General features: G+C 36.8%; 1 protein-coding gene across 1 annotated transcript in view; it reads right to left on the bottom strand.

Annotated features, from left to right (window-relative positions):
* Window positions 1-6: 6 nt before the first annotated feature.
* The window catches only part of GPATCH2 (G-patch domain containing 2), a 102,340-nt gene continuing 91,888 nt past the window's right edge, over window positions 7-10,458 (bottom strand). Inside the window, 1 exon segment of the mRNA XM_010706699.3 lies at window positions 7-1,613. Within this exon segment, the coding sequence (XP_010705001.1) occupies window positions 1,444-1,613 (170 nt within the window). The 3' untranslated portion in view covers window positions 7-1,443.

Below are 10,458 nucleotides of genomic sequence, written 5' to 3'. Positions count from 1 at the left end.
GAATTTGAAAGAAAAAGATCAGTGAAAAAAACAGTTCTTAAAATTCATCACTATGTTTCAGTCACATGAAGGAGGCTGCACTCCTGTTATTCTCAGGAATTATCTTTGCAATCATCTTTAAGGTATTTTTCTAAGCAATTTGGTAGCAAGGACAGGGAAGAAAAGAAACTGAAGAACCAAATCCTGTTCCCTCTGCAATCAAAGTAAATATTTCTAGCTACTACAGCAGGTGCAATATTTTCTCCTTAGTCCATCTGCACAACCGTTTTCTTCAGCCCTATCATTCAATTTTAAAGTGGAATTTGTTTTATACTACAGACCAATAGTGCCTTGGGAGCTTGATTGGTTGCTGCTTAATGAAATTACTACTGCTGATATTAGATACATTAGGATACTGATTAAAACACTTAATGACCCTTCTCGATTTTAAATTGCTAGCTTCGATGTTTAAGAAGCTATCTTTTTCCTTCCTTTCCTTCATCCTAATCTCACTTCTTGTCCTTTTTCAGTTACTTTATGTTCCTTAAACATTGTGGCTCACTGGCACCAGCACAATCACAAAACAAATGTTGAACACTGCATTGTTTAAAATACCAAATCCCAGCATATTAACACTGACAGGGGCATCTTTAAAATACAACTTTCTGGTTCAAAGTTGAAATATATCCTTAAGTGTAGACACATTAAGGATTATTTATATAAAGAGATATCCACACTTAGAATAAACTTAAAAATTTTAAAATATCTGCTGAAAAAAGATAATCCTGCAAATGTAAAAACAAGTATAAAAGCTTTACTTTTGAGCTTGAACGTGGAAGACAGTGATACATTGCCAGATAATGATGTTGAAATGGCATTCCTATGATGACAAAACCATTTTTCACGCTCTTATACAAAATTGTATAACATATCACCTTCCAGCAGAAAACATGTATATCTTACAGGCAAAATGACAGCTTATCCTCAAATACTGTTAAACACTAGAAATATCAGGTTTGGAAACTTGGCCTGAAAAGGGGGAAAACACAATTACTATATAAACTTCAATTTTCCTTGACAAACCTTATCAAGGCTCTTGAGATGAAATTATACTTACAAAAAAAATTGCTTATATACTAAAATCTGCTGTGTCAGAAGGCTCTATGAAAAGAAGCAAATACACTGAATTTTTTACTTAATACAAACTTTAAGACCAGAGGAAATAAAAAAATACAAGTGTTTGTAAATTGTAGCACCATTGTAAAATTAGATTCAAACGCCGTTCTGTCACTGTGGCTGTACTTGCAGCTGGAGTAGCTGATGTGAAGCACACAGGCTTCAGTGATCTTTGAGAGAAGAACAACTGGATTTGCTGATCATAACAAATAATACAAGTTTGCAATTCTTGTCTTTTTAAATTATTTTCAATCTTTACTTTCACTTGGCAGCCAAAGTGCATTTCTGTCAGCTGAATCCAAGTCCAAGTCCTTTTGGTCTCTGGATGGCTCGTATTGGCTCTGCTATCCCTTTCCCGTCTGGTCCAAGGCCAGTGCCAGGAGTCCAGCCCATGCTCTGAAGCATTCGATTTCCAATGTTGTTTTCTGGGATTGGTTGGGTGTTTTCACCTACAAACCCTGAGATTAAAGAAACACACAGCATTAATCAGCACTGCCTGCCATGTGGAGAAAAGCAGGATAATCTCCTTTAAAGCTTTAATTCTTTCTATTCTCCTAATTCATCTAATAGGTTGCTAGAACAGGCTGTCTTTGCATATGTTGACCTCCTGACTGCATATGAGTTCCAAATAATACAACCTACGGCTTTATTTTTGATATTTCTAAAGACTTACTCATTATTTAAGTGTGACAAACACTGTTGTTGATCCTTTTTATTCCAATACAGTGGATTTTACATCAGTCTTGAAGAATATGCATCATATGCTCGAGTCTACCAATAAAAGGGCTAGATTACACAAATGTCTTGACCTACACAATTATTAAGCTGAGACACACCATACTATCATGGCCACCTATCCATCCTCAGCAATATTATCAATGCTCAAGAAGATCACTTTCAATAAACACTACAAATGTTTTCTGATTAAACACTTGCAGCTTCTATAGAGATTATAATACAGACAAGAGGTCTAATATTCTGAAATACAGCTATATCCTTACTCAGTTTCTGCTTTACTAAAATTACAAGAGTTTTGATATTGTCCAGTTCACTTTTTGGTATTTTCAACAACATTTAATGCTGTTTACAGGCTTCTTCCTACACAATTGTAGAAAGTTTCACATACTCTACAGAAAAGACCTTCAAGATTGCAAAATGTAATATAACATTCATTTTCTTATGAAAATAGCAAAAAGAAATATGAATGTTAAATAACAAAGCAATTTATTTTCTCCAGGCTTCCAAGCTCCTCAAGATAGACTTCTGGAAACGACACATGGGTAACTTCCCTTATGTGTCTATCTTGCATCAGGAATACAATTTATATTAGTTTCAAGAATTTACAGCGATTCTTATGACGTTACAAAAGACAAAATTTTAAGAATGAACTTTTAAGCTAGCACAAGCTAGTGCATGTAGGTGGTTGGTTTTTGTTTTTATCTTTGTACAGCATGCTCCTTCCCCCTGACAAGAGAACAACAAAACCCACCACATGCCCAATTCTAGACATTATCTGCTTAACTTTTTACATGCTCATTCTGGCCTGCTACTTTCTGAAAAATATTTTAGGAGGAGTCCATGGTGTTTTGTTTTTGAAGGCTATGTTGTCTTCAATCAAGAATTTATCAGACAAGAAGCTGGCTTACTAAATAGGAACAAAACAAAAGTTGAACAAGTACTTCTGAAAAGCCTCATTTAACACCCACAAAACAAAAGCAAAGCTGCATAGGGGAAACCCCACAGGGAGACAGAGGTTCAAAAGAAGAGGCGCATTATGGTGACTGAGTTGATGAATTTATGGTACTCAAACACAATTCACTACAGATCCGTTTAGATTCAGCAAAACAGTGGCTACATAAAAGGTAGGCAGCTTCCAAGTACCTCAGTCTTCGAGTCAAAGAAAAAGGGAAATGCACTGAGAGAAAGCATTCTTTAATACTAGTTTGAAGCTATGCTTAATGCTAGACTTAAAAAAGGCTTTTAAGTCAGCAGACTCTCATCCCCGAGAGGGTTTCCCTTGAACTGACCAGCACAGAATTCAATGACCAAGACTTCCTTTCTTTTCAGGCCCCCACAGGCAGAGGCAATTTTCATACAGTCAAGTCCCTGACATTGCCTGGCATACACAACACAGGCTTTGCAACCTTCTTAGTTATACTTTCTAGGTCAAAAAAACAAAAAGAAGAAAGGCAACGGTTCAACAAAAGCAAAGGTAAACCTCACAGGTAAAATCCTGGAAGCCTGTTTTGGTTCACTCTTCACAGCAACTCATGGTAAGAAATGGCATGTGGTTTTCAGTAGCCATGGAACAATTAAGTGAACTTCAAAGGAAAGAAAGATCCAAGAGATCCGTCAAGCAAGAAAAACAAAGATAAGAGTATATTTCATGACATATAAGTATTGGAAATACTAAACCATTCATAATACTGCTTAGACAAAGACAAATGCTGCTGGGCTGGCATGCAAGGCACAGCTTGAGTCAAAATACACAGCTTTTTGTTAGTCCATTTGGGGGGAAAGGAAACCGACATAATTTTTCCTGTAAAATACATACCTTTGTACTTGAACATTAATTCTCAAGAAATCCAGAGCAACTTCACAAAAAAATGCACAAAGAAACAATCTGTACCATGATATAGTTAAATAATTGGATGTTGCTATTTTGTAATTCTATTTTTTTTTTAATGTTGCTCATTGCGACATTGTTTCCTTTCTGCAACTGACAGGAAAATTCTTTTTGTTTCAACAGGCATACGTACATCAGAAATGCATATAAAAATTGTTTTTTTTCCCTACTGAATATACTTCTATTTCCTATTAGAACACCAAGGCCTGCCCTCAAGCCTTCTGTTTCATTCTTACACTTTGCCAAGTTGCAACAAAAAGAGAGAGCAGAAACTACCATAAACTTGGCTTCCACGCTTCCTTTTGGGCAAACAATCAAGCAGCATGCACTGTCCAAAGGGTAATGTGCTTGGAGGCTTTGTACAGCAGCAATAATAAAGCAAAACCAAAAAGCCACACAACTTGCCTATGTTATAGGCATGAACATTGACTAATTACTCTTTCATGTAAATAATGTAAATATGAATAGCTTTTATTTCAATTTTGAAAAAGTTTAATACATGCAAATCATTTGCAGTATAGTCAGTTTTTATATAAACATTTCTATGTCTGTCTTAAATTTCTCAAACGATGAATAAGAATTGCAGGGATATTAATTTATAATGTAAATTTTTTTCTGAATCAAAGAACATGGGTAGTTGTATTCATAACTGCCTTTTTCCCCCATCTCATGGTCAATCAGAAATAAAAACAAAATAAAACCAACCCTGCATCTTTGACCCACTGCATGATCGAAAAGAACTCTTAAAAAAAAAATCACACTACACTGTTTGTTATTTCCCTGACCCCCAATTCATATGCTCTGGGCATTAATTTTCTAATTAAAATCGGTAATTGTCCTTGTAATATTCATCTTCAAGTTCAGTTTTTAATTCAAGCCTAGGGCACTTCTTGGACTAGCCAGTAGGGCCTTTTAGAGAGAATGGTCCAAGCACATTGGCCTTGAAAAGGGCTGTGGTACCTCTGGGATGTGTTCAGTCTTGACCCACCCAGGAGCAAGAACAAAATCAACAAAATCAACATTGTGCCATCCCACAAAACATAACTATACAAAATCAGATTAAGCAAAAGAGAAGGGATGCATTTTTCAAAGTTTATTGCTGTATGGGGCTTTGTGGGGTTGCATGAGTTACGAGGAAGTTTCTGTATTAATAATTTGCTGGAATCCTCTATGTAGAGTCTTTTCTTTTTACAGACTGAAAATGACTCAATTATATAACAATTTGGTTCCTGAACTTTCAGATGAGAAGTCTATATGCAGGAGTAGTTACCATTACACAAGTGAGGAGCTAATACTGAGGAACAGTAGTAGCTTGATGAGAAGATAGTACTTACAAATTCCTCCACTTGCATCCCTTCACTTAGCAATGCTGGCAGCCAGAATAATAATTTTAAAAAGCCCTCCCCTCAAACATTTGTGCATATGAATAGACACACTTCAAGGTCTACAATTATTATGCATATGACCTTACATACATGGAATATGATAAGAAAGAAACAAACCTATGAAGAGAAAAAAAAAAACACCAAAAAACATCACATTTATGTAATTTTTGATATGATATTTATGATGTTATTAAAGGCAAGTTTTAATGAAAATAAAGGTATGCAATTTTTTCTTAACAGCTGTTGAGACAGGTATGTCCTGGTTAAACAGTACACTAGCATTCAGTGCCATACCCTTGATTTTACAGTGATTGCCATGAATTAATTTAATTCCATCTGTAAGCTGAAATCAGATCAGAGGTCTAATGCTGCTGCAGGCTCCACATCTGTTTAATCATTTTTGGATACAACAGCTTGCAAAAGTTCAGGTTTTAAATTTGCTTCATATTTAAGAAACAATGCTCCTCTGCAGGAAACAAATGAGCCTAAGCATAGTTTTGATCAGACAGATACATTTTATTTGCTAAAAGCTTTTTCTAAAATACTTAAAAGCTCACCAATTAAGTTATCATGTATTCTAGAAAAATAAAGGAACTGTGACCCTATCAACCATAATTGTGAAAATATTTATTTGTAAGGTCCAATTTCTGGGTAAGACTAATATCAAGCATGCTTAGTTTAAATATGTGTCAATAAAATTGGAATACAGCTAGGTTCAACCTCTTAAATAACTCTTATTTTAAAAAGCACTACTGTTTTTATTTTTAAGCTGTAAGAAGCAAATTAAGGCATACTGAAGTAATTTCATCTCTGGCCATTGAACTTTTGTGATGTTAAGAAAATGTTGTTTTTTTTTTTAAACAGTTCTGAGAAAATGACACTGTACAGAAATATAGTCTTGGCCTTTCATCTTTCTTTTATATGATTAAGACCTGTGAGTAGAACAGCATTGCCTTTGCAGAGCATTCCACAACTATTATTTCCTTTTCTATCGCTCTCAGCAGCCTTAAATCCTTTAAATCCTTTCCTAGAAGGATCTCTTTTTGCTTGGGTAATTTTTGCAATACATGGCCTGCTAACCCTTACCCCCTACCCTGGATCTCACTTACGTCTATCACAGCAGAGTCAGTCTTTCTACCTCAAATCTTCCAAGGAGTATTGTGGATGGTAATTCACTTGCGTAATTGGCTCAAGAGATGAAAATCTTGTATCTGCCTCTCTTAGCCACTAATCTATCCAGCTGACTGCAAGCCTAATTGGCAGCTTGTTTAGTAATTTGGCTCCTAAAGTGTTGTATTGATGTTGGATAAACAGCCAATGGAAGGCGAAACGATACATGCTGCTTCACTTTAAAAGCTAGTGCACTTTCCCCCTCATTTTCTGAAAGCATTTAATATTCCATCTCTTCTTTTTCTCTTCTGATTTCTGACTAGACAGATGAGCTCAGAACAGTAGGGACTGATCTTGATACACAATATATTTTAGAAGAAATGTAATCAAAATAACATGCTGCTGCAGTGCATCTTTGCTATGTTCATTCTCTCTAACTAAAAAAATGGGAATCAGGCTACCCAGATATTTATGTTCTTAAAACTGTTTTGGATAATTGTACACAGTCAGCAATGTGAGTGTGGCTGATAGCCATACTGTGATTTTTTTTTAAATCAGTACCTCTAGTGGTTTTCACAGTTCACTATGCTGTGGCAATATAACAAAAACAAGCAAACAAAGAAGAGCAGATATGAAAATACTGCATTATTTATTTAAGTATTTGAGATTGAATTGTAAGGCTAAACTTTGATATATGCCTCACAATAAGGTATGAAGGATTATGCCTCAATAATAGCCTTAGAAGAATTACGCTCTAAGTACATCTGCTTGCACTGCATTCTACTCTAGCCACTATAGAGATGAAACCAGCAGAGAAGGCAGTCAGAACCTCAGCTGATGGAAGCCTTCAAACCTATCCAGCATCCACAGCAGAACTCAATGTCTGCACTGCTACAGTTTCACTCCTATTGTCCCACTGCTAGGTGAACTAAAAGTAATTGTTGCATAATTGCAGCAGGGGTAGATGGATCCTATAGTAGAAACCCTAGATTTTACATTAATTTTCAACCTTCCCAATTACAGAACTACACACCGATGAAAATTTGGACACTGAACTGGTTTAACTAGTCTTCCATCATTGCAGATCACTTGGACTCCCAAGTGCTCTTCCCCTTCCTTGCTTGACTGGGCCAAACTGTGGGTGAAGCGTATTCTTTCACCCATTCAATCTCTACTATCTTTGGTTGGAAAAAGCTAGAATTAGTAGAATTCTGCTTATTCCTTGGTAGGGGGGAATCTATTTATATTTGTATTTTCATATTTGTATTTTCACTAGGGTCCAAATGAGGCCAGCTTTATTCCCTATCTATGCTGACAGTCACTGGACTTATTTCAGAAGTGTTTCCACCAGGGAGAATTCTAAAGTTCTGCACAACACCCCCAACACTTGCCATGATTGCCCTATTCTGATAAGCGTTCTCTGACTTGTATGAAAATAGTTGTAACCTTGCACTGAGTCCTGCTGAGAAAGAACTTAAACCACAAAAAATGTTCTCCAAATGGACAGCTCTATTATTAATTCCAGCAGAAAGACTGAGGATTAAATGGATATTAGGACTATGCCTCTATGCTTTGAATAACCTTAAACCAAGTTTGGATGGACCACTGGTATTGGGTAACAATTACTTCTATCACTGATGCTGTGCTTATGTGGTTAGAGTATCTTCTGTCACACTAAATTTAAAGATGAAGATTAATTTATCAAAACTAGTCAAATACATCCATGCACATATGCATTTACTATGGGTTAAATAAACATTTGCCTATTTTTCAGGGCCCGTATCTACACTGCTGCTAGACGCTACTTTACTAAGAAGTATACAATAATAAACACGAAGAACAAAAACTGGAACATTACTAAGACTTCTGGCTAGAATACATAGATAATAATAGGACTTAAACGATTCTTGTTTTGGAGAGCTTTCTAGTAAAATGAAGGCCTGAGAAAACACTGAAATATCCGTTTCTATTTGAAAGATATAAGAATAACCACAACCAGCAGCACTTTTTCTCTCTAAAATGCAATCGTGTCACTTATACAAGCCAACTGCAATCCTTGTGTTGGTAGTGAAGACATCAGTATGCAATTATTAGATGTGGCCTTAGCAGTGATAATGTCAAGCTATACGTTAACAATCAAAAAAAAAAAAATCAAAATTTCCTCATTCTTCTCTTCATGGCCCTCCTCTGGACCCACTCCAGTAGCTCTGCACTGATTTTGTGTCAGGGGCCCCAGGCCTGGATGCTGTACTCCAGATGGGGCCTCATGTGAGCAGAGTAGAGAACAATCACCTCCCTTTCCTTGTTGCCATCTCTCTTTTGATGCAGCCCAGGATACTGTTGGCATTCTAGGCTGCAAGTGTACACTGTTGGGTTACATCCAGCTTCTTGTCCACCAGGACCCCTGCTTCATTCTTCACAGGGCTGCTTTCATGGAGTTTTTCTTTGAGTCTGTGTGCATGCCAGGGATTGCCTCAACCCAAGTGCAATGCCTTGCACTTGGCCTTATTGAACCTCATTAGGTTCACATGGGCTCACTTTTCAAGTCTCTCCAGATCTTTTTGGTCTCCTTTAATGGTCACCAGGGACTTTGCCTCACAGTTACAACTTTTCAAATATGTTGGAGAATGGTTTGGCAACCACATCAGGCAGTTTCTTCAGAACCCTGAGATGCACGTTATCGCCCTGCAAACTTGTACGGCCTCACGAGGTGGTCTCTGACTTGCTTCACTCTTACACTGGGAGGGATATTGTTCCCCCAGCCTCATCTAGAGGTTCAGGGTTGTGAGAAGTATGGGAAGCCCAGTTGCCAGTGAAGGCAAATAACTTGAGTATCTCAGCCTTCTCTATGCCTTTTAAAGCCTGTGTCTACTCCTCTTTGACCTGCAGAACCCCTAGTTGTTATTTTTCACATTTAAGTTATTCATTCCAAGAACAATTTATGATGCAAGTTCAGTTCCATCTGTGCTTTGGCTTTCCTGATCCAATCTCTGCATGACCAAATGGCTGCCCTCTGTATTCTTTCGAGGCCAAGATTCCCTGTTTCCACTGCTTGTACATTTTCTTATTTTCTCTCAATTTGAGCATCAGGTCCTTGCTCAGCCATGCAGGATTCCTGCCTTTCCTGCAAGCTCTTGCTCTCAGAAAAGCGTCCATAAAGCGCTGCAGCTCTGTTCCATTCTTATATCCCTATGGCCAGTATCCCAGGGGATCCCATCCACTAATTTCTAAGATGGATGTCCGCTCTCATGAAGTTCAGAGTCCTGACTTTGCTCTTTGCCAGGCCCATATTCTCCAAGATCAGAAACTCAAACTATCAATGCATTTGAGTGGTTGACAAAACAATCAAGGAAAAATAAAAATAAAATAAAATAATAATAATAATAATAAAAAAGCCTCCCCCAAAGCATTTAAAATGGAGGTGGCTCCTCTGAGAGGAACTGTTTCTTTACAGTACCTAGTGTTGTTTCTAATACATGGTACACCCAGATCTTTTACTTTTTAACTGACTGTCAGTAGAAAAAATGAAAAAAAAGACCTCTAAAATTCAATCTCTTGCAGAAATAAATTACATTAAATATATATATAAATATATATATATCTCCAAAGGCTGGATGCTCAGGTAGATAGGCTTTGTAACCCATAAAAGATGATAAGAATTGGTGTACTGTGATAAGAGAGAGTATTCACTACATGCCAGTGTTGTAACTGCTCTATGAAAAAGAGACTTCTGTTGATAGAGTTGTACATTTAGTAGGTGGAAAAGCCATGAATCAAGCTAAGAAGAAAATAGGCATAAAATAGTTTGTCTAGAGTTTTGGAAATCTACTGACAGTTCATTCAAGTCAGCAAAAGCCTTCCCTGTCTTTGCAACTATTTCCGTAACTTGACCTTCACCACAAACTCACCCTCAGAAACCTCTGTTATCAAGGTATAATCACGATCTTTTTCAAATCATCATTTTGGTACTGCAGATATTCAGGTCTGATTTTTAATCACTGACATATTAAGCATCAGCAAAATAGTTTGCTTAGCTGTTCTGTTGGCAATTTTTAAAAAGGAATGAAAACATGTACCCTTTTGATTACCTTGTTAAAGTGAGTCATGATGGCATTATAGGAGTGCTCAGTGTTTCTGCTGTAATTAAGAATGTCATATTTTTCATTGAAAAGCTTTTTTTTT

This window comes from Meleagris gallopavo, chromosome 2 (genome assembly GCF_000146605.3).
Source record: "Meleagris gallopavo isolate NT-WF06-2002-E0010 breed Aviagen turkey brand Nicholas breeding stock chromosome 2, Turkey_5.1, whole genome shotgun sequence".
Lineage (NCBI taxonomy): Eukaryota > Metazoa > Chordata > Aves > Galliformes > Phasianidae > Meleagris > Meleagris gallopavo.
This window is presented reverse-complemented; position numbering and strand designations above follow the sequence as displayed.